Genomic DNA, 24,688 nt, shown 5'->3' with positions numbered 1-24,688 from the left:
GAGTGGACTAGGGGTGGGCACAAAACAGACAAATGTGGTTCATGACTGAATCGCAAATCACAAACCAAACTGGGAGGTTCCTTTACAAACCACAAACCCCACTGAAAGGGACCATAGTCCCTTCAAATGGGGTTTGCAAAAAGCCTGAAAAACAGCCAAGTGACAGAGAGCAGCTTGCTCCCTGCAGCTCAGCTGTTTCAGGTTTAAAATCCCTTTAAAGTTTACAGGGACTGCACAAGACAGCCCTCATAAGCTGAGGGGCTTTACAGCTGTTTCTGCAGCAGCGTTCAGAGGGAACAGAAAGCAAGGGTTTAAAGGGACAGAGTCCTTTTAAACCTCTGCTTTCTACTCTATCCACAAACTGCTTTAAAAGTTTGTGACAGTAGACAAATTGGGCAAAATTTGTGATGAATTTTGCTTTATGGTTCTGTTCTTGCCCATTCCTACTCAAGACCTGGCAAGAGATGTAGAGGTTGTTGCGCCAGTTGGGAACAGTGACCACAATGCTATTAAGCTCAGCATTCATATCAATGGAAAGTTACCCCTGAAGTCCAAAATGGTAACATTTGATTTCAAAAGAGGAAACTTTACAAAAATGAAGGAAATAATTAAAAGGAAACAAAGGGAAACACAAGAGAGTCTAATCCCTAGAGGATGCTTGGAAGCTATTTAAAACCACACACTAATTGAACCCAGATAGAATCAGTCCCCCAGGTTGCCAAGTCTAGAAGAATGCCTGCAACATTAGCAACATGAGTGAGGAAAGAAAGGTCCCCTGTGCAAGCACCAGTCATTTCCGACTGTGGGGTGACGTTGCTTTCATGGCAGACTTTTTACCGGGTGGTTTGCCATTGCCTTCCCCAGTCTTTTACTGGGTACTCATTTTACCGACCTCGAAAGGATGGAAGGCTGAGTCAACCTTGGGCTGGCTACCTGAATCCAGCTTCCACTGGAATCAAACTCAGGTCGTGAGCAGAGAGTTCAGACCACAGTACTGCAATACTGCTGCTTTACCACTCTGCGCCACAGGGCCGCTTAACATGAGTGAAGAAACCTGTAAAAAGCAAAGAGTGGAAAGTCTGCCTGAATGAATTGAACAGAAAGGGCCACAGACTCTAGAAAAAGAAATGGAAGTTAATATTCAGGCGGCGGGGCACACTGCCATAAACATTAAGATGAACAATAAATATTTCTTTAAATAAAACCAGCCAGAGAAACAGTTGGGCGTTTGGATCAACAAGGAATAAAAGGATTACTAAAGAAAGATGGGGGAAAAGGTAGGAAAACTTAATTATTTGTTCTCTCTATGGAAAGTATGAGGCATATACCCATGCCACAGCTACTATTTTCAGGAAGGAAGTCTGTAGAACTGAGTCAAACTGAGGTGATGAGACATTAAGTTCTAGACCAGGGGTGGCCAAACTTGCTTAATGTAAGAGCTACAAAGAATGAATGTCAGACGTTTAAGCTCTGCAACACATGAACGTCAGAGGGGGGAGGGGAGGGGGAAGGAAAATAGATGGAGGGGAGGGAAGTAGTAGATAAGGGCCCCCTATCATCATCAAAGTGACAGCTGCCCCGCCCACACATGCGCGCGCACACACACAAAAACGAACATCGTATGTTTCCTTATGGGGGAGTGACGCAACAATCCCCGAGGGGGCGGCTAGGGATCCGCCCTCCCCAAGGAATTGCCGGATGTTTCCTAAGGGGGGAAAGGAGGGTGAGCCACTGGTGCAGCAGGCTTCATATTGTTTGAGGAAAAGTGTGTTTTGCAACACAGACGTTATTTAAAGAATTGTGGAGATGCAACAGTTCTAAGCGACCATAGTTTGGAGAGGAGACATTCCCAACGGATAAAAACTGCCTTAAAACTGAGCACAGCAAATCTTATACATGTAACACGTCCCTTTAATATCAGGTTGCATCAGGTTGCGTGTCGATACAACTCATGCTCTTTAACTTGTTCATTAATGATCCGGAGTCGGGGGTAAGCAGCAAAGCGGCCAAGTTTACAGATGACACTAAATTGTTCAGGGTGGTGAGAACCAGAGAGGATTGCGAGGCACTCCAAAGGGGTCTGTTGAGGCTGGGTGAGTGGGGCGACAATGTGGCAGATGAGGTTCAACATGGCCAAATGCAAAATAATGCACATCGGGGCCAAGAATCCCTGCTACAAATACAAGTTGATGGGGTTGTGAACCGGTATGCTGATGACACCCAGCTCTATCTGCTTATGGACGACCGACTGGCCTGTGCCCCGGAAAATCTGGATCGGGCATTACAGGCTGTGGCTGAGTGGCACAGACTGAGTGGACTGAGACTAAATCCTGCGAAGACAGAGGTCCTTTGCTTGAGTCGTCGGAAACCGGGGGGGGGGGGGGAAATCCCCCTGCCAGTTTTTGACGGTGCGCCGCTGATGGCGGTGGACAGGGTCAAGAGCCTGGGGGTACTATTGGAGCCTTCCTTAAAGATGGAGGCTCAGATAGCAGCCACTGCCAAGTCCGCGTTTTTTCATCTTAGGCGGGCAAGGCAGCTGGCCCCCTTCCTGGATCGCGATGACCTAGCAACAGTGATCCATGCTATGGTCACCTCGAGGTTGGACTACTGCAATGCCCTCTACATGGGGCTGCCCCTGTGCCGAACTCGGAAATTGCAGCTGGTGCAGAATGCTGCGGCCCGGCTGCTATTGGGCCTCCCAAGATGGGGACACATTCGGCCGGGTCTTCGGACGCTGCACTGGCTTCCAGTGATGTACCGAGTTCGGTACAAGGTGCTGGTCATTACCTTTAAAGCCCTATATGGCCTGGGACCTGCCTACCTGAAGGACCGTCTCTCCCCACATGTTCCCCAGAGAGTACTGAGATCGGGAACCCAAAATCTTCTTGCTATCCCAAAAGAAGCCCGCCTAAAATCCACTAGGGACAGGGCCTTCTCTGTTATGGCCCCTACATGGTGGAATCAGCTGCCGGAGGAGGTGAGGGCCCTGCGGGACCTTGTTCAGTTCCACAGGGCCTGTAAGACAACCCTCTTCCGGCTAGCCTACACCTAACTGAGATGAGAAACTAAATGTAGCTTTGCCAGACTCCTGTTATACATATTTCTGTAATGTTTAATGGTTTTAAGGTTTTAAATGTTTTAAATGTTTTAATTGCTTATATATTTAAATACTTGTTTAATTTTATGTTTGACTATTTGTTGGAAGCCGCCCTGAGCCACTTGTAGGAAGGGTTGGATATAAATAATCAATAAATAAAAATAAAAATAAATAAAAATAAAAATAAATAAAAATAAAAAGTAGAGACTGACCAAGAGAGAGAGAGATCTTGTGGTCGTGGTAGATAACTCACTGAAAAAAATGTCAAGACAGTTTGCAATAAAAAAGGCCAACGCCACTCTGGGAATTATTAGGAAGGGAAAGCAGCCGGTATCATAATGCCCCCCTGTATAAATCGATGGTGCGGACTCATTTGGAATACTGTGTACAGTTCTGGTCACCGCACCTCAAAAAGGGTATTATAGCATTGGAAAAAAGTGTAGAAAAGGGCAACTAGAACAATTAAAGGTTTGGAACACTTTCCCTATGAAGAAAGGTTAAAACGCTTGGGGCTCTTTAGCTCAGAGAAATGTCGACTGCAGGGTGACACGATAGAAGTTTACAAGATTATGCACGGGATGGAGAAAACAGAAAAAGAGGTACTTTTCTCTCTTTCTCACAATACAAGAACTCGTGGGCATTCAATGAAATTGCTGATCAGTCAGGTTAAAACAAATAAAAGGAAGCACTTCTTCACCCAAAGGGTGATTAACATGTGGAATTCACCGCCGCAGGAGGTGGTGGAGGCAACAAGCATAGCCAGCTTCAAGAGAGGATTGGATAAAAATATGGAGCAGAGGCCCAACAGTGGCTATTAGCCACAGTTTATATGTGTGTGTGTGTGTACGTACACACACATATATTGGGCACTGTGTGACACAGAGTGTTGGCCTGATCCAACACGGCTTCTCTCATGTTCTTCTTATGATCTACAACTTGTGTTTCACAACTGGGTGCACACTTAAAGTCACTGTTACTTATTTGATCCCTTTTTAAGATTCGTTTTTTGTGTGGGCGGGGTGTGCATGTGTGGGTGGAGCAGCTGTCACTTTGATGATGATAGGGGCCCCTTATCTACTACTGAGGGAGAGGTGGAAAGAAAGCAACTTTAACCTTGAATGCATTCTCCAAGCTGCTAGCTGGCTTGGAGAAGTCAGCCGTCAGGGCAGTGGGGCTTTGAGAACCACACAATATATGTAAAAGAGCTACATGTGACTCCCAAGCCACACTTTGGCCACTGCTGTTCTAGACCTACTGGGGAAGTTAAAACTAATAAGTCTCCAAGTTCTGATGGCATATGCCTGAGAGTTCTTAGGGAACTCAAATATGTGATTGTTTATCTAATAACCAGTATACATAATCTATCAATAAATTCAACCAGAATAGTAGAGAGTAACAAATGTTACATTGATTTTTAAAAAGGGTCGAGAGGGGAACCAGGACATTACAGGCCAGTTTGCCTAATGTCAATCCTAGGCAAATTGATGTGCTGGCCTGAAGAGCTGGGGGAAGCTTCAAGATAATGCTATCGGTGTAGAGATCAGTAAGCTAAGGAGCCTGTCCTGTATTTTAACATCTGACCGAACATATAGAGAGAGAGGGACAGAGGAATTGCATTTTACCCATTTCTTTTGAATCCCTTGTTCAGTCTGGTGCTGTGCTAAAAGTATGCTTGTGAACATTTTCTTTTTAATAAATAATTTATAACTTTTGATACTTGTAGTGGTTCTCTCTATCATACACATCTCCACCTTCTTGGACATGCTATTTTAAAAGGAGAACCAGAGGAGAATGCAGTCAGCTGGCAAGTGGCTATTCCTCCAGGGGCACACAAGGCAGTAAACAGTCCCCATAGTGACAAAGTGCTGGGCAGCAGGAATCAAAAAGAAAAGGCCTCAGAACTTAGAAGCAAATCTGTGAGTCCTGACACCCCCAAGCAAGCAATTCTTTATAATGGTCAGGTGGTAGCAGTAGTTATCCCAGAAAGAAAAACCTTGGAGGACAGTGTGGAACAGGGCCTGCAGGCCAGAGCAGTTGTGGGTGGCTATAGACAAATGGAAGGGCAGCAGCTGCCCCCTTACTACTGTTGTTCCTTCAGAGTGACAGAGAGGAGTACAGATGGTTCACCGGAGTGGCAGGGAGGAGGAAGAAGTGGCAAGAGGGCAGGCAGAGGCAGCAGCTGTACAAACAGGCAGGTTGGAAGCATAGGAGCCCGCGTCACCCCTACCACATCAGTCATTCAGGCAGAGTGGGCGGCAGGCTAGCTGGTGAGCGAGCAGTTCAATAAGTGAGACCAGTGGGCTAGCCAGCATGAGGGTGAAGTGGTGGGAAGTGTAGAGACCAGAAAGAGGCAGCAGGGGTGAGGGGGAAGCAACATAAATGGGGGAGAGAGGACAAACCGAGAAGGAAATCATCCACAGGGGAACAGGACAAAGGAGAGAAAGTAAGGAGGGGCAAAATGAAGGGATCACTCAGCATGCATGAGTGTTGTGTGTCCCTACTTGTAATTTAAAATTATTTTTTCTTGACAATCTAGCAAAGTGAATTTAAATGTTTTGATTTAAATCCACCCTTCTTTAGAACCAGGTCAGCAGGTTATTCTGCGTCATCTGCATTTCTTCAATATTTATCTTTAAAAATTAGCTTTCACAGTATTGAGCACACACATAAGCAATAACTACATCCACTTTCCATGTTACAGCATAGTAAACTAGCAATGTACTCTAAAAAACTTTTGTTCTCAGTCAGCTTAAAAAACTGGGAAATTCAATTCAGATGCAGTTTAGAGGGGCACCATCACTCCCCTCTAAATGAACAATAACATTAATAGCTCTCATATCAACAACTTACCTCTGTAACAGGCAATTCAAGCTGAACCACATCATCTTGCTTAGAAACAGGTGTTTGCAGAGCAGTGTCTAACAGCAAAATGCCATTCAGATCTTTCCTGCATCCAACTGCATAATCATCCACAAAAATGACTTTATCCACAGCAGAAACATACTGACATTTCACCCTTCCACCTGGCTTAGCTGTACAGAGTAAAAAAAAAGAGAATTCTGTTTAAGTTAAGTTAATTCTGTTTAAGTTAAGTTAATAGTAAAGTTAATAGTAAAAGTTTAAGTTAATAGTAAAAGAAATAATTACCCTTTCATTTTCAGGAAAAAAGCAGTTTTTTAAAAAAATACAATCTCTATTGCATTAACAACAAAATGCCATAGCAACCAACAACCAGACTCAACAATAGAAAAAAACTCAATAAAACATTCAATACAACAATAAAATTATATGAATCAAGATAAAATTTAGGCTGAATTAATAATAAATTATAAGGATTTAAAATTTATCCAATGACATCCTAAGAAAACAACCCAGAGTGATAAAAAGGAGAGTAGTCAATATATCTCAGTTTATCTACTCCCAATTACATCAATTATCATGAATCAAGTTTATGATCACAGTTTGGTAGAGATACATCCTACTACCCAGCCCTCAAAATTCAAGCAAGTATGTATAGAGCCTCGACTCCAGTCTCCTCCTTCCAACAGCAGCTCCTATGATACCTGACAAGCAAGCACATAAATTTGGGGCACCTTCAGAAACACACAGGAAAGTAAAGCCAGGGAACAAAACAAAATGTTCCACTATACATGTTTTTACATGACCCTAACAGGGTTCTTCACTGTAGCCACTGCTTTTCTTTTCCAGAGAAATGTTTAGTGGGTGCATTCATGTCTTAATTGTTTTATATATTGTGACAGGATCCTTTTTATCCGGTGGTGGTCAACGTATCTGGTAACAGCAAGTGCACCATGAATGTAATTCATAACATGATAGTGGTTCTCTGTGCACTACAATATATATGAAATTTCCAGTGTTTCAATCAGGTGTTTTGCCTCTAGTCTTGAACCTGCATGCAGCAAAGGAGCTGCAATTTGGCCACCCATGTTCTAGAAGATCAGAGTAGTTTCAAATCTTTCAGACACCACACACAAATCTCTTCTGAAGATGCCCTGAAAATCAAGTATCTTCATCAAGTAACATATACTGTCCAAATCAGGGGTCCCCAACCTTTTTGAGCCTTCAGAGTTTTGTCACAGGGTGATGGGCACAACCACAAAATATCTGCCATCTACAGAATATCAGAATGCTATGCACAACTCTAATAGTAGCTCTTCAACCTTTTGGGCAGAAGATCTAAAGCAGGATGCCTTTTAAAATGAACATACTGTTTTAAATTTTTTCTTGCATTTACACACAGCTTACTTTTACTCACTCAATGATGATCTTTGTGCTGTGGAGGCAGCTGCTCCCAAAGCAACATTTTTAAAAATCTGCTCCCCAATTGGAACCTGGCCCCATCCATTTTCTATAGCCACCAGGCACCAGGAAAGGTGTCCCGAGGGACCACATTGGAAACCCCAATTCTAATGCTTTCTACTTAAGGTAATAAAAGCAAGACATGAATTTTGCTTAGGAAGTCAACTAGAGATGCTGGAGAAGATCAAGCTCCTTCTCAACATCCAAATGCTAATATGTATGTTCTTATTTGCAATTCTATCTTTATTATTTGTGTTTTGTAAATAATCCACCTTTCTTATTGAGTCTCAGATTAGATTACACAACATACATCCATGCAATAAATAGGAGAATGCATCTAATAAGCAATATGAGTAGGAATTGTAAAAATTTGAAACAGTTGTCATCTGAACAAACCATAAGTATTAAAGACAACATGTTAAACAATTGAGAACATGGTATTATATTAGTTCAAATATGGTGCATTTTCCTGGATCTGTATGTTGTGATGTAGCCCTGTTTCCTTTACAAAAATGCTGTCCTGAACAATTCTGTTTTACATAACTTGAAAGATGACAGGAGTGTGTGAGGATTCATGACCTCCTCAGGCAGGCCATTCCACAGGATGGGAACATCTACAGAGAAGGCACATATATGAGCAGTTGTTCATCTTACCCATCTGAACTGCTGCAGTCAGGCAATGTCTCAAGATCTCTAAAGCACTACCAGGTATTTCGATAGGGAGATATAGAGCTGGAGGTAGTCAGCATACTGATGACATCCTACTCCAAATCTACACATGATTTCTCCAAACACTGCCATATTCACCACTGCCTTGAATAGATAATGGTCAGACCATGATTCAGGCCAAATCTCCAACCCTAAAACAAGACCTCCTTTCAAAGACTCATTGCAAAAGATTAAGTCCAAGGTGTGACCCTCTTCATAGGTTGGGTCCATAATAATTTGATAAAGGCCCAGAGCAGCCAAAGAAGCATTAAAATCCTGGGCCTGGTGAATGTGGTCACCCAGAACAGTAAGTCTTGATGTCTCCAGCACCACACCTCAGAGCCAGGGTGGATAAAAATCAATTATTATTTTTTTTAAAAAATCGGATTTTTTAAAATTTAAATCGGATTTTTAAAATTTAAATCAGATTTTTTAAATGTAAATCGGATTTTTAAAATAAAATGCTTTTTGAGGAAAATATATTATCATCCAAAGGTTATTCCATCATGAAATAAGGATTAGGTTTTAATTCTGAGGCATAAGGTTGTATATTCATGCAGTGTTTAATTCTTTGGTAATAAATTCTATTAATCCAGGGGTGGCCAATGGTAGCTCTCCAGATGTTTTTTGCCTACATCTCCCATCAGCTCCAGCCAGCATGGCCAATGGCTGGGGTTGATGGGAGTTGTAGGCAAAAAACATTTGGAGAGCTACTGTTGGCCACCCCTGCATTAATCCATTCACAATGTTATGCTCTTCCAGAGGTTTCTGTAAGATTACTGGGCAGTTTCTCTGTCTACAAGATATTATCACAGAACACAGATGTTTGGTTTTGCAATTCTCAAAACTGTAATTTGTGTCTGCAGAGATCACATGCCTCTTCTGCACAGCAAAAATGTTATAAAATGAACAGAGTTAAGAAAAATATCTTAATCTCATTGTTCTACAAATTTATGTACACAAGATCAACCCATTAAGTGCTAAGTTTCAAAAAGTTCAATGAATAGAAAAAGATTGCTTGAAGTGGAATAGATCTGCACAAGAAGAAACTTAAGTGTGAGGAGGGAGGGGCAAGCAGTAAAAATGAAAGTAACTTTTTGCACAGAATACTCCACAAGACTTTGGATCTTTTGTGTGTGTAACCCGAGGTTTATCACATTATTATTTCCCTGGAGGAAAAAACCTATAATGGCAGCAGGCCGTAAAAGAGACCCAGTTTGGGAATATTTTAAAGAAGTTCCTCTACCTATTGGTAAGGCAGGCATACGTGCACAATGCAAACACTGCAACAAAGAAATGCAAGACCTGGTGACCCGAATGAGGCAACATCATGAGAAATGCTATGATGAAGATGACCTATTCTAATTGTGAATATTAAGGTTATTCCAGCAAAAATGAGTCTTTATGTAGAAAACTGTTATTTAAATCTAGTCTTACTGACTAGTGATTTAAATTGATTTGATTTAAATCAAATCCACCCTACAGAGCTCTTCTGCCAGCTGAGAAATGGTATCCTAGGCAGCCAATAAGTAAGCAGAATGCCTAATCTGTTCTTAATGTCTGACATAAGGAACATTAAATCAATGCTAGCTATAGTTTGTACCAGAACTCTGTGAAAACTGAAGGACACACAGAGGGTAACAGCCACTTCTCCTCAATGACTACCAGAGCAGGCTGATGAAGAACCCACATAGCCAGGAGGAGGTAACTAGGACAGATGGACCATATAATCTTCTTCCAACCATATCTATTACACAAGCCAGGTCAATTTTCTTCTGTTGTAGTAACTCAGACAGGTATTTAGTTTTGTGCTTCACTGATCTGGTATTGGACAATATTAATGAAGACATGGAGGGAATAGGGGCTGCTGTGTCAATGTATTTATGGCTGCCACAAAGGTGAGATAAGCAGTGCACGCTCTTGCCAAATACTGGCCTTATTTGAACATAACTACCTTCATATCTACCAGTTCCCAACTGCACTGAAATAGTACATTCAATAGGTATTCTGTAACAGGTACAAACTGGCCCTGAACAATTAAGAAACCTCCCACACGTGGCATAATATCAGCCACAGAAAAGTCATGAACCTATCCAGAGCTAGACTTTTGATGTGACTATGTCAGTGCTGTTAATGAATACTGTTCTAGAGATTTATGGGTTAGTCCTGGGAATGCTGGTAGTACACCGGTGTCTCTCTCCCTCTCCCATACTGGAGTAGCCAGGCACCAGGCTGCACAGCCCAAACTAAGAGCCACAGGGCTCTTTGGTTTATGCCAAAAGACTCATGCCTTTAGCAAGGTGCTGGCCTGTTCAAGCTAGATCCCAACAAATTGTGCCTTCCCTAACAAAAAGGGATTCCACAGTGAGAAGGTGAGGGTCTATCTGGCCTGCTGCTTCCACTTACTGGCAGGGGTTCTGCCACATTCTTCCCATTGAGCAATCAGACCAACATCCTAACCAACACAGTATGATCAGTTTATCAGTGCGCTCTTCTGTCTGTGGAGGTTATTCTTATCACCTAGCTTTTTCTCCTAACTGTACTTTTAACCAATCACAAATTATTTAAAGAAGCTTACTTGTTCAAGATTTTAGAACCTCAACACAGTCACTTTACTTTTTTTCTTTTACAATTATTTTCTCACTGTACTCAAAATTACAAATATACTTGTTATCCTAATATCTGATGGACTGGATTCCTCCTTTATGGAACAGTGTTCATCTTCCTTCACACTCCAGTTTCCATTCTATAAAATTGCCATGATTGGCATGTTTGCCATGTGAATCAACGAACTTCTTTCCATAGAATTAGATTATAACAAACATCTTTGCTAACGGGAGAATTTCTATCCATGCAGTATGACCCACCCTCAACTCCACCTTCAAGCTGCAGCCCAAAATGTCACCCCCGCCCCAGTGCTGCTCAAAAACGATCAACATAAGAAGGAAAGTCAGATGTCTGTGGTAAGAAAGAGGAAATGGTGAAAACTGCCCTTTTATCAGCAGAAATTCTCTGTGGGATCCAATCCAATATGTTGTTCATTCACTTCATAAAAAACCACAATTTGACCATTACTTTAATCTAATTCCCTGCTTCCTATAACAAACACAGCTGCATTAATGCTAATCTAATATCCCACATCCCATACCAAACACAGCTACATTAATGCTAGCACAGCTTAACTCTAGTCAGTGCAGTTTGCTTGGTCATTTATATACTCATACATACATTTATATACTCATACTCATACATACTGCCTGTTACACTCAACGCAACCAACAGGTAAAATAAATCAATAAATGCAGTAAAATGTTATAATATTAAAATATAAAATCAAGCATTAAAATCTTCAGCATTCCAGATATTACCCTAACCCAATAAACAAATCTCTTCTAAAAGAGGCTTCCAGTTTTAATAGGCAGATCAGTCAACTAAAGCCCTACTGATTAAAACTAAGGGCAAACTTATTTGTGACTTAAAAAAGGCAAAGTTATTTGTGACTGTTTAAAACTATTTTTGTTCTGATCTTGCTGCAAGCAGAAGTAAATCAAACATTATGAATGTCCTTTCCTTTTAACAATAACTAAGTAGTACACAAATTTTGACTAAAATTTGGTAAAATTATGACCACTGAGACTAGCTCTAGAAGGAAAGAGCTTCCCCCCCCACCCTGAACTTCAGCGGTATCCAATAGTTCAACTGAACAAAATTTTCTGCCTTCCTCCAGCTTAAGGCTGGAACCATGTTAATGCCTCCAAAGAAAAAAGAACAAGTGATCAATTGCATTGCACTGAGAAAAGCAAAATGTGCTTACCATATTGACATTTCCCTGCCCTCCTTCAGAGCTTGCAATAAGAAAGGGACCATTTCTACTAACTACCTCTTTTTTCATATGCCTATCTATCCCCCTACATAGCTACCAGAACAGCAGCTACTTCTCCTATCCCAGCATCAGCTAGTGCTGAAATGGAAACTGCTGTTTCTTTTTCCTCACCCAGCACAGTCACCACTCAATACATAAACTGCCACTGCCCACAATTCACACTAGTCTGGAAAAGATGGGAATTTGCCAGCAACCAACAAATGTACAGGGAAGAGAGGTGATATGGCAGTGAAAGCTTGCAAACATACAAGGATGCATGTCAGTGACCCTCAGACAGACAACCACCACAGATTATTAAATGATAAATTATCACACTGTTCTACCAGTATTTTATAGACACCTTGTTGAAACTTTGACAAAATTCAAATATACTTTAATTTACTTGTCAAATCACTTAAACTAGATTAACAGCTTTAGATACTAGTTGACAAATGAAGGTACAAAGTATCACAAAAAGCAACTCAAAAGAAATTTCTTCAAAGACTGCCTAAAAACATGTAAGCTCTGAAGGATTTAGAAGGCAGGGGGATCATAACTGATAAAGCTAATTATTCTCACCCAAAAGATTTTACCTCTTCCACTAAGAGGATTTGGAGCAGGTGCTCTCCAGCAACCCAAAATGGATGACAATAAGCATGTATGTTCATGGGAGGGGTTTGTATTCTGTATATTGAGACAATGTACCACCTATGCAAGACTTATGCTGTATTATGCCTTGCTGGTTAAAAACAGCACTTTAAATTGTGTCTTGAAGTTAACTGGAAGTCCTTGGGGCTTCCATGAGGACAAAGCCAGTGACACTCTGTATCAGATGATGCTCTCATAAACAACCTACTTAGAATGCACTGTAGTAGGCCTTGAGATTCTGAAGGCTGAAAAATTGGTAGTCTAATACCCATTATCCAGAAAGGGCACAATCAGCATTCCAAAGGTGCTACTATGAGATGCAATCCTGGCTCACCAGCAAACCAGGTTTCCTGAGATAACTCCAGCATGACAGGCAAACCCACTCATCCAATAGAGACTCAAAATTCCAAGTGCCATTTCCATCTTATCCAGATTAAATTTTAGCTTATTTTTTCTGTTCTGTATCTCTCTAGCATCAAGATCAATAATATACAATCTACTGTCATGAGAACATGAATTTCAATGTCATCAGCATACTGATAATACATATCCCAAATCTATAAAGATCAGCCAAAAATTAAGAACATAAGAGAAGCCATGTTAGATCAGGCCAATGGCCCATCCAGTCCAACATTCTGTGTCACACAGCGGCCAAATATATATATACACACACACACACACTGTTGCTAATAGCCACTGATGGACCTCTGCTCCATATTTTTATCTAACCCCCTCTTGAAGGTGGCTATGCTTGTGGCCGCCACCACCTCCTGTGGCAGTGAATTCCACATGTTAATCACCCTTTGGGTGAAGAAGTACTTCCTTTTATCCGTTTTAACCTGTCTGCTCAGCAATTTCATCCAATGCCCATGAGTTCTTGTATTGTGAGAAAGGGAGAAAAGGACTTCTTTCTCTACTTTCTCCATCCCATGCATTATCTTGTAAACCTCTATCATGTCACCCTGCAGTCGACGTTTCTCCAAGCTAAAGAGTCCCAAGCGTTTCAACCTTTCTTCATAGGGAAAGTGCTCCAGCCCTTTAATCATTCTAGTTGCCCTTTTCTGGACTTTCTCCAATGCTTTAATATCCTTTTTGCAGTGCGGTGACCAGAACTGCACACAGTACTCCAAATGAGACTGCACCATCGATTTATACCGGGGCATTATGATACTGGCTGATTTGTTTTCAATTCCCTTCCTAATAATTCCCAGCATGGCATTGGCCTTTTTTATTGCAAACGCACACTGTCTTGACATTTTCAGTGAGTTATCTACCACGACCCCAAGATCTCTCTCTTGGTCAGTCTCTGTCAGTTCACACCCCATCACCTTGTATTTGTAGTTGGGATTCTTGGCCCCAATGTGCATTAATTTGCACTTGGCCACATTGAACCGCATCTGCCACGTTGACGCCCACTCACCCAGCCTCAACAGATCCCTTTGGAGTTCCTCACAATCCTCTCTGGTTCTCACCACCCTGAACAATTTAGTGTCATCTGCAAATTTGGCCACTTCACTGCTCACTCCCAACTCTAAATCATTTATGAACAAGTTAAAGAGCATGGGACCCAGTACCGAGCCCTGCGGCACCCCACTGCTTACCGTCCTCCACTGCGAAGACTGCCCATTTATACTCACTCTCTGCTTCCTATTACTCAGCCAGTTTTTGATCCACAAGAGGACCTGTCCTTTTACTCCATAACTCTCAAGCTTTCTAAGGAGCCTTTGATGAGGAACTTTATCAAAAGCTTTCTGGAAGTCAAGGTAAACAACATCTATTGGGTCTCCTTTGTCCACATGTTTGTTCACCCCCTCAAAAAAATGTAGCAGGTTAGTGAGGCAAGATCTTCCCCTACAGAACCCATTCTGAGTCTTCCTCAATAACCCGTGTTCATCAATGTGCCTACTCATTCTGTCCTTGATAATGGTTTCTACCAACTTTCCTGGTATTGAAGTCAGACTGACTGACCTGTAATTTCCCAGATCTCCTCTGGAACCCTTTTTAAAGATGGGGGTGACATTTGCTACCTTCCAGTCCTCAGGAACGGAGGCAGATTTCAATGAAAGATTACAGATTTTTGTTAGAAGATCCACAAGTTCAACTTTGAGTTCTTTCAGAACTCTCGGATGTATGCCATCCGGACCCGGTGACTTATTAGTTTTTAATTCGTCTATTAGTTGTAGGACCTCCTCTTTTGTCACCTCAATCTGACTCAGGTCTTTCAACACCCCTTCCAAAATTAGTGGTTCTGGGGTGGGCAAACACTTCGCATCTTCCACGGTGAAGACAGAGGCAAAAAATGCATTCAGCTTCTCAGCCATTTCCCTATCCTCCATCAGTAATCCTTTTGCCCCATGGTCATCCAAGGGCTCCACTGCTTCCCTGGCTGGTTTCCTACTTCTAATATTTTGAAGAAATTTTTATTGTTGGTCTTTATGTTTTTTGCAATATGCTCCTCATAGTCCCTTTTTGCCTGCCTGACCACAGTCTTGCATTTGATTTGCCACAGCCTGTGTTCCCTTTTATTAATCTCACTTGGACTGGTTTTCCACCGCTTAAAGGAGTCCTTCTTACCTTTTACAGCTTCCATTACTTTGTTAGCCATGCTGGCCTCTTCTTATACTTATACTTTCCTAACTTGTGGTATGTATTTTATCTGAGCTTCTAGGATTATAGTTTTAAATAGTCTCCAAGCTTCCCCAAGGGTTTTGACCGTATTTACCTTTCCTTTCAGTTTCCTCCTCACATGCCTCCTCATCTCAGAGAATTTACCCCTTTTAAAGTTAAACGTGGTTGTGGCGGTCTTTTTGGGCAACTCCCTATTTATACAAACGGTGAAATCAATAACATTATGGTCACTGCTCCCAAGCGGCACAATCACTTTTACATCTCTCACCAAGTCTTGGGCATTACTTAGGACCAAATCCAGGATCGCCCCACCCCTGGTAGGTTCTGAGACCATCTGCTCTATAGCACAGTCATTGAGAGCATCAAGAAATTCAATCTCTTTCTCTCGACCAGAACACATATTGACCCAATCAATCTGCGGGTAGTTAAAATCACCTATTACAACACAGTTTTTACGTTTAGCCGCTATCTTATTATTCACAAATTATTATTATTATTCACAAATTATTCACAAATATCAGTAATGGTAACAAGAGAGAGGTGAGAACCTCACACAAAAATTCCATAATACCCTGTTTCCCTGAAAATAAGACCTACCCAAAAAATAAGCCCTAGCAGGATTTCTATGCATTTGTTAAATATAAGCCCTACCCCAATAATAAGACCTAGTGATGGGCGTGGCTATGCAGCGTATCTGCATAGCCACGCCATGCATTTCGGAGTGGAGTGGTAAGGAAGACTGAAATACCTTTTTATCTGCTACAACTGTATTTGAATAAATGTAGATTGTGTATCATACTTAATAAAAAATAAGACATCCCCTGAAAATAAGCCCTAGTGTGTCTTCTTGAGAAAAAACAAATATAAGACAGTGTCTTATTTTCGGGGAAACACGGTAGAAAGGGCTACTTTATAAAGTTTACAGGTCCATGACATCTCAACACTGCCGTCAAAGTGGTGACAGGAAGCTCCATATTCCCATATGACTACATTAAACAGTCAACAGAAATTCTTTTCAAAGTGATTTCTTCCTACTCAACAGGGTTTTTTCTTTTGTAATCTAATTCTAGTGATTTTTACACCATGCAATGCTAATGTCATCATACATATAAACTTTCCTCAGATATCTTTTTTTGCACCACACTGAGGGTCTAGAAACAACACTAATAGATTTATTATTATTGGGAATAATAATAATAATAATAATAATAATAATAACAACAACAACAACTTTTATTTCTATCCCGCCCTCCCCGCCTAGGCGGCTCAGGGCGGCTAACAACAACTTACACATTAACATAAATAATAAAACTTTAAATTTAACAATTAAAATTAAACATATTAAAAACCAGTCAGTTAAGTTAAAATACATAATTCACGTTACACTATATATATATATATATAAAGGCATAGGCAAGGGTTGAAACATAAAGAGATGTGTCCACACAGAAAAAAGCCAAATTAATGCAGTAAGCATGCTATGTGCCCAGATTGATACTGTTTCCAGAAAACAAGGGTATGGACCAAGAGTTCAGATGTATATGCAGGTGGATGAAGAAGAGACTGGATTTATACCCCGCCCTTCAGTCAGTCTCAGAGGATTAATAAATATTAAATTTAGCTCTAATTTGAAGTTCTTTAAAGGGGGGAGGAGGAGAAGGAGGAGACTGAATTTGTACCCCAACCCCTCAGTCAGAGCTGCTTACAATCTCCTTCCCTTCCTCTCTCTACAACAGACTCTGTGAGGTAAGTGGGGCTGAGAGAGTTCTCAGAGAACTGCACTTGAGAGAACAACTCTGCAAGAACTGTGGTTGACCCAAGGTCATCCAGCAGGTACATGTGGAGAAGTGAAGAATCAAACCTGGTTCTCCCAGAAATTCCCGTCTGTTTTGTTCCAATTTTTGACACCAAATAGAAAAGTCAGTGTAGCATAGTGGCTAGAATGCTAGACTGGGAGATTAAGTTCCACACCCCCTCTCTGCCATGGAAGCTTGCTGGATGACTTTAGGATAGTTACTCTCCCTCATCTTACACTCTACCACACAGGGTTAATTGGGATAACATAATATAAACAGGGAGACCAATGATGTAAGCTGCTTTGCTCCCAGGGCTTGCCCTAGGGTGCATGGCACCCCAGGAAGCCTCACTGCTCATTGTCCCCCACACCATGCTGCTTCCCCCAACCCCCTCCATGGCTGAAAGAGCGGCCGCGCCACTGCCTCCTCCCAACTTCCTTCCTGGAATGGGAAGGAAGTGGGGAGGAGGCATCGGCGCAAGCGCTTTTTCAGTGGCTCTCGTCTTTCCCGCTGCTGCTGCCCCAGTGCTGATTGTCCTGAGCATGCCAGAAGGCCAGCATAGGATCTGATCAGCGGGGGGCGGCCTTTAGAATCATAGAGTTGGAAGGGACCTCCAGGGTCATCTAGTCCAATCCCCTGCACCATGCAGGAAACTCACAAGTACCTCCCCCTAAATTCACAGGATCTTCATTGCTGTCAGATGGCCATCTAGCCTCTGTTTAAAAACCTCCAAGGAAAGAGAGCCCAGCACCTCCAGAGGAAGCCTGTTCCACTGAGGAATCGCTCTAATGGTCAGGAAATTCTTCCTAATGTTGAGCTGGAAACTCTTTTGATTTAATTTCAACCCACTGGTTCTGGTTCTACTTTCTGGGGCCACAGAAAACAATTCCACACCATCCTCTATATGACAGTCCTTCAAATACTTGAAGATGGTGATCATATCACCTCTCAGCCACCTCCTCTCCAGGCTAAACATGCCCAGCACCTTCAACCTTTCTTCGTAGGACTTGGTCTCTAGACCCCTCACCACCTTCGTTGTCCTCTGGACGCGTTCCAGTTTGTCTATATCCTTCTTAAAATGCGGTGACCAAAACTGAATGCAATACTCCAGGTGAGGTCTTACCAGAGCAGAGTAAAGCGATACCATCACTTCAGGTGATCTGGACACTATACTTCTGTTGATACAGCCCAAAATTGCATTTGTCTTTTTAGCCACCGCATCACACTGCTAACTCATGTTCAGCATATGGTCCACTGAGACCCCAGATCCAGGTCCCAGGACAGATCCTTGAGGCACTCCACTTGTCACTCCTCTCCAAGAAGATGAGGAACTATTCACAAACACTCTTTGGGTGTGATCTGTCAACCAGCTACAGATCCACCTAACGGTAACAGGATCCAAACCACATTTTACCAGCTTGTCAACAAGGATAGTATGCGGAACCTTATCAAAAACCTTACTGAAATCAAGATAAATAATGTCTACAGCATTCTCCTGATCCAGCAAGGTAGTAACTTTCTCAAATAAAGAGATCAGGTTAGTCTGACATGACGTTCTTGAGAAACCCATGCTGGCTCTTAGTAATCACATCCTTTCTAAATGTTCCAGGACAGTTTGATGATTTGTTCTAAAACGTTTCCAGGTATAGATGTCAAACTGACGGGTCGGTAGTTACCTGGATCCTCCTTTTTCGCCTTCTTGAAGATGGGGACAACATTTGCCTGCCTCCAGTCTTCTGGCACCTCTCATTCTCAAGGATTCTCAAAAATAATAGCCAGGGGCTCAGAAATTACATCTGCAAGCTCTTTTAGAACCCCTGGATGCAGTTCATCTGGCCCTGAGAACTTAGTTTCATTTAAAGAAACTAGGTGTTTATGTACTACCTCTATGTTGATCCTAGGCTTTAAAGAGCCCCGGGAGTGCAGTGCTTCACCGCCCATTCCCGGGCATTAAAATTGTGAAGGAGGGAGGGGGAGGCAGATAGGGATTTGCCTAGGGGGTGGGGGGGGAGAGGGCCAATTGGAGCAGATTGCAAGAGGTGGTCCAGATATTTTTCAGACACTGTAAAAGCCAATGATCTAACTTGCAAATGCCTGGTGGAAGAGTGTTATCTTACAGGCCCTGCGGAACTGTGCAAGCTCTCACAGGGCCCTGACCTCCTCCGGGAGCTCATTCCACCAGTGTGGGGCTGCTACAGAAAAGGCTTGGCTCTTGTTGTCATGAGCCTGGACTTTTTAGGGCCGGGGATTGAAAGCAGGTTTTTTGGCCCAGACTGAAGTGCTCTCCGGGGAACATGTGGGGAAAGGTGGTCCCTACGGTATGCAGGTCCCTGGCCATTTAGGGCTTTGAAGGTAAGAACCAGCACCTTGAAACGAATCCAGTATGCAATTGGCAACCAGTGCAGTGCTTTCAGCACAGGTTGAATGTGCTCCCTTTGGGGAAGACCCGTTAACAACCTGGCTGCAGCATTCTGCACTAGTTGGAGCTTCCGGGTTTGAGACAAGGGCAGCCATGCCAACATATCTTAATGCTACTTAGAGCTACTCTACTAAAAAGTACAGGAAATTCACCTTAAGAATCTCTGCTTTTTACTTTTTACAAGTTTGCCTCACCTAAACAGAAGAAAACAGTAGAAATGGACAGCCATACTTAAAAAATAACTTCAGCATCCTTCTGTTTAAAGTATTCATATTCCTTTTGGAGCAACCTGAGAAACTCAAAGGTGGTTTTCCAGCTCAGGTTTTGTCCTCTCAAGAAGAAGAGTTGGTTTTTATATTCTATTCTACACTACCCAAGGGAGTCTCAAAGTGGCTTACAATGGCCTTCCCTCCTCCCCCCTTAAAAGGTCTGAGAGAACTGTGACTGACCCAAGGGTACCCAGTTGGCTTCATGTGGAGGAGTGGGGAATCAAACCTGGTTCTCCAGATTAGATTCCACAGTATTAAGGACTGTAAAAATACCAAATTATAGAATCACAGAGTTGGAAGAGACCTCCAGGGTCATCAAACCCCTGTACAATGCAGAAAATTCATAAATACCTCCCCCCCTGCACACATACACCCAGTGACCCCTGCTCCATGCCCAGAAGATGGCAGAAAAACTCCAGAATCCCTGGCCAAACGGGCCTGGAGAAAAGTTGCTTCCTGATCCCAAAGTAGCAATCAGCATTTCCCTGGACATGGAAGAAAGAGCCATTAGAACTAAGCATTGATGCATCACTTCCTGCCCTTCTTCTCACGATCTGCCTAAGTTCACAGAATCAGCATTGCTGTCAGATGGCCATCTAGCCTCTGTTTAAAAACCTCCAAAGGAGAGACCATCACTCCCAAGGAACCACTCTGTCAAGTTCATCCTAATTGTTTAGCTGAAAACCATTTTGATTTAATTTCAACCCATTGGTTCTGGGGCCACAGAAAACAACTCTGCACCATCCTTTATATGACAGCTTTCAAGTACTTTGAGATGGTGATCATATCACCTCACAGTTGTCTCCTCTCCAGGCTAAACATACCCGGCTCCTTCAACCTTTCCTTGTAGGACTTGATCTCCAGACCTCTCACCATCTTTGTTGCCCTCCTCTGGACAAATTATTTTATTTGCTTAACTCCCCACAAGGCCAGCAATATAATGAATGAATTCTGAAATGTAATAAATCATTGCTGATTTACAAGAAAGCCCAACTGAGGTCATCCTATTAATTATGCTATTTAATTGTAAACATTTATACTCCACCTATCATTGAACACTTCAAGATGGACCTTGATATTGTTTGTTATGCAGCTACCAGCGCAATTTACAGATAAAGCAACATTATTTCTGAATGGAAACATGACAATGAATACGAAGCTGGAGATCTAACAATGCAATCCTAAACACAGTTATACCTTTTTAAATTCACTTAAATCAATAGCCTTATATTGGTGCAACCATTTAGGATTACATTGTAGATCAGGGATGGCCACACATAAGAGCCACACAGAATAAATGCCAAATGTCTGAGACATGAACATCAGATATTTGAGAGCTGCAAGACAGGAAGGAAGGAAGATGGTTGGCTTGGAGAAGTGACTTAAAGAGAGAAATGCGTTCTCCAAGCTGGCCATCGGGGCAGGGGGGGCTTCGAGAGCCACACAATACGTGTGAAAGAGCCACATGTGGCTCCTGAGCCATAGTCTGGCCACCCCTGTTGTAGATTATTAAGACTACAGTGTATTTACAAATGTAACTGCTCACATTGCTGAAGATCCACTGAAGTCACTGGCACAAGTGTACCATTATAAACTGCAATCATGAAAAATTGGCTTAAAATGGATGGATGTTATAACATATTATAAAATACACATCATTAAGAATACATTAATTATGACATTACTGGTATATATAGTCTGAAAACCTCTAAACATTTACGGTATTCTTTAAAAATATATTAGCACGCACATATTTTTTTTGTAACAATAAATATATTTTCTATTGGCCCACACAATTACATTCCCAGTAATTTTACAATCTTTACACAAATTAAGAATTTGGCTTTAACTAGCCAATCATTGTGATCTACTTGGATTTCTAGACTACGTCCTACTGCAAAGATATAAGACAAGTGACACACACTTTTACCCAAAGCTACAGTAAATTTGCCTTAACTAAAGAAAAATGGATCTTTAAATTTTTGTTTATGCCTCATAACTAAATTAACCTTCAGGAGCTTTTTTGTTGGTGTTCTATTTTTTCTCAAAATCTAATTTTAGACATTACCAATCAATTCCTGATTAGACATTCAGAAACATGGCAATTTCCACACCCTGAATGTGTTCACCACTATGAATTTATAAAGAAAAATAACACTCTCATCTCAAATAATGAGAACCAAGAAATCAATACCTCGCACTATCCCACCAATATCTGTTCTGCTAGAAGTGAGATAACTACAGCCTACATGAAAAAAATAAGAAAAATGTGTTACAAATTATAGACAAACATTTTTTCATGCTACAATGGAGGCATATTTTTCTCTCCTTTTTTGAAGTATTATGTAAAAATTGCATAGATGTAAGATCATAAGAACCCTAAAAAGATCAAGAACATTAATATATGTTGTTGAACCAGGATTCCATATCTATCACTGGAACACATTTTTGTTACCGCACAAATTAATATTTAAATGGCACCCTTAAAAGATTATTAAGGAGGCTCTGCTGTATCAGCATAAACCAAGATATATTAGAGGCATAATTAAAGGCTGTTTTTCATACATACTGTGAACATCAACTCAACAAGTGCTGCTATGTAAACATTTAAGACAGAAAAGTTTAAAGTAGCAACTGTAAGACTATTCAAAAGTCACTAGCAGGCACTATGCATACCTACTCAGATACATGAGCCCCTGAGTTCAATGGGACTCTCCTAAATGTGTATAGTCTGGCCATCTCATTTTTTTATACAGAAGAGCTGCTTGTGTAAGAAACAGTTTTCAATCTGTGTAATTATTGTCCACATAATGGTAATGCATAACCAATCATGGCTTCCAAATACATAAAAAGGCAAGACAGAAAACATACACATGTAAGCACCACATTATATGGATCATACACTATTTCCTACACAGAAGTGGTTGAAACTGGTTTTAATGATACTTCCCTTTATGTGAGTTCAAAACCTTTCACCGATGCTGCTGACTCCATGTCCAAAAAATGGTTTGGAAGCATTTGGCTTCCGGAAACGAAAGAAAGGCAATAAATAAGAAGAGTAATAAGTAATCCTTACAGGAAGGCCCGAATGACGTCAAGCAACTTTGGACTCTCAACTCCACCTTCCTACACCCCCCCCCCGCCCTCCAAGCCGTTTTAAGAGCACCAGCCGCCTCCACAACCTGCTTCGGCTCTGCGTCCCTCGGCGAGTCCCTCTCCTTTTGAGAGCTGCGAAAGGACCGAGGGAGGAGGAGAAGATACTAAAGAGCAGTGAAAAGGAAACCGGTTCACCTTCGCGCTCTGTCAGTCCGCAGGCGGACTTCCAGGCCCCAGAACCCAACGGCTGCAGAAAGCGCGGAGAGCCTTGACAGAGCCCCCTCGCCCACAGCACCTTGCACCTCCCCTCCCTGCCTCCGCCTACCCGGCCCAGTTGCTAGGCCTGCCCCGGCCGCTCCCCCTCACCGTTGAGCGCTGAGGCCTGCAGCGTGGCCCCCGAGGTGCCGTCGATGACTTTGATGGCGCCGCGGGCGGTCACGGCCAGGATGGCGTTGAGCGCCGGGTGGTAACAGAGGCTGCAGAGCCCGTCGGCGTCGCAACGCAGGCAGCCGTCCCGCAACAGCAGCCACTCGCAGAGGCCCGGCCCGGGGCCCGACGACTCCGGGCCCGGCGCCGAGGAGCAAGACGCTCCCCCGGCCTCCTCCGCCGCCATCGCGCAGGACAAGAGGCCCGGCGGAGCCGCTCAGTGACAGTCCCAAAAGCCGCCGCTGCCGCCAGCAGTCAGCATCCGGGTCCGGAGAAAGGGGGAGGGAGGAAGGGAGAGGGGGAAAAGAGAGAAAGGGAGAGAGCCTAGTGCCGGCGTAGGCAGGAAGTGACGTGATGGCGCCGGATGTGGAACGGTGACCCATAGGGAGCCAGCTTCCCAGTGTTCTGCGCTTGCTTGACACCAAAGAGTTAAAACGCGGGAGGAGAGGGATTGATGCTTTTTGTTAACTTCTGTTTTCCCCACCCAGGAAGGGAAAGGAATGGTTCTCATTTACGTCACAAACCTAGGAGACTCCGCCCACTCTTCCTTTTTTACGCAGGTTTTCCCGACAAGCTCTTTGTTGTTCACCAGTGGAAACGGTACGGCCTCCCTGGGAGTGACTGCAAGTCGGCGGGAGGGACTTGCGTTTTCCAGAGCAACAAACGAAGAAAAGGACATGGAGTGGGAGGGGTCAGGAAGGGTGAGGGGGTGATGCCTGCCCTTTTGCCTCTTTCGTTGCCGTTGAATCGTCCTGTTTCGTTTGGCTTCCAAAAACGAAAATGTGGTTTCCCTTGGCAATATCACGAAGTATGCGGGGAATCTTCTAAAACGAAAGGAGACTGGCCACGGTTATTTCCTCTCATCCGTCACATCCAGTTATTACATGCACACTATCGAAGCACAGGGTGTGCAGGCAATGAGATCAAATTTAACCTGAATTCACTCATGTAATGTAGCGTACTTTCACGGCTTTTCAATTCTCTGTCTCCAAATAGGAACGGTTTTGTTATAACTCAGACAACGCTAGAGGTAGCAAGTGAGAAGCTACAATTTACCTTTTTATTTTTAAAAAAACTTATTGAAGGAAGTGATACAATCTTGCTTAGAAAAAATGGACTACTGAAACATACTCCATGAGGGGCTGCTTTTGAAGATGTTTCAGGAGCTTCAACTGGTTAAAAAAAAAAAGGGGGCGGTGAGAGTCCTCCCTGGAGCTAGCATCTTGAGACACATACTTCCAGTGCTGTGTCGCTGTGTGTTTTTGTTTCTGAGTCCAGTTCAAAACGCTGGTTGTTACTTGTGATGTGAAGCCCTTTTCCTGCCTAGGTATACTCCTATGGGCCACTGACATTCAGCCTTCCCTTGTCCATAAGGCTAGCTCGCAGGCTTTTTTCTGTAGTAGTCCTTCAGTCCAAAGG

At 42.6% G+C, this 24,688-nt stretch overlaps 1 protein-coding gene across 2 annotated transcripts in view; it reads right to left on the bottom strand.

Moving 5' to 3' along the window:
• Positions 1 to 23,612, bottom strand: part of BIRC6 (baculoviral IAP repeat containing 6) — a 224,539-nt gene extending 200,927 nt beyond the window's left edge. For both annotated transcript variants that reach the window (XM_060244345.1, XM_060244352.1), the window contains exons 1-2: positions 23,210 to 23,612; positions 5,948 to 6,129 (exon numbers count right to left, since the gene is read on the bottom strand). In XM_060244345.1, coding sequence (XP_060100328.1) covers positions 5,948 to 6,129; positions 23,210 to 23,456 — 429 coding nt within the window. In that variant the 5' untranslated portion in view covers positions 23,457 to 23,612. The remainder of the gene's footprint in view (positions 1 to 5,947; positions 6,130 to 23,209) is intronic.
• Positions 23,613 to 24,688: the final 1,076 nt, after the last annotated feature.

Source organism: Heteronotia binoei, chromosome 1, assembly GCF_032191835.1.
Source record: "Heteronotia binoei isolate CCM8104 ecotype False Entrance Well chromosome 1, APGP_CSIRO_Hbin_v1, whole genome shotgun sequence".
Classification (NCBI taxonomy): domain Eukaryota; kingdom Metazoa; phylum Chordata; class Lepidosauria; order Squamata; family Gekkonidae; genus Heteronotia; species Heteronotia binoei.
The sequence above is the reverse complement of the archived record's forward strand: the minus strand, read 5'-3'. Positions and strand labels throughout refer to the sequence as shown.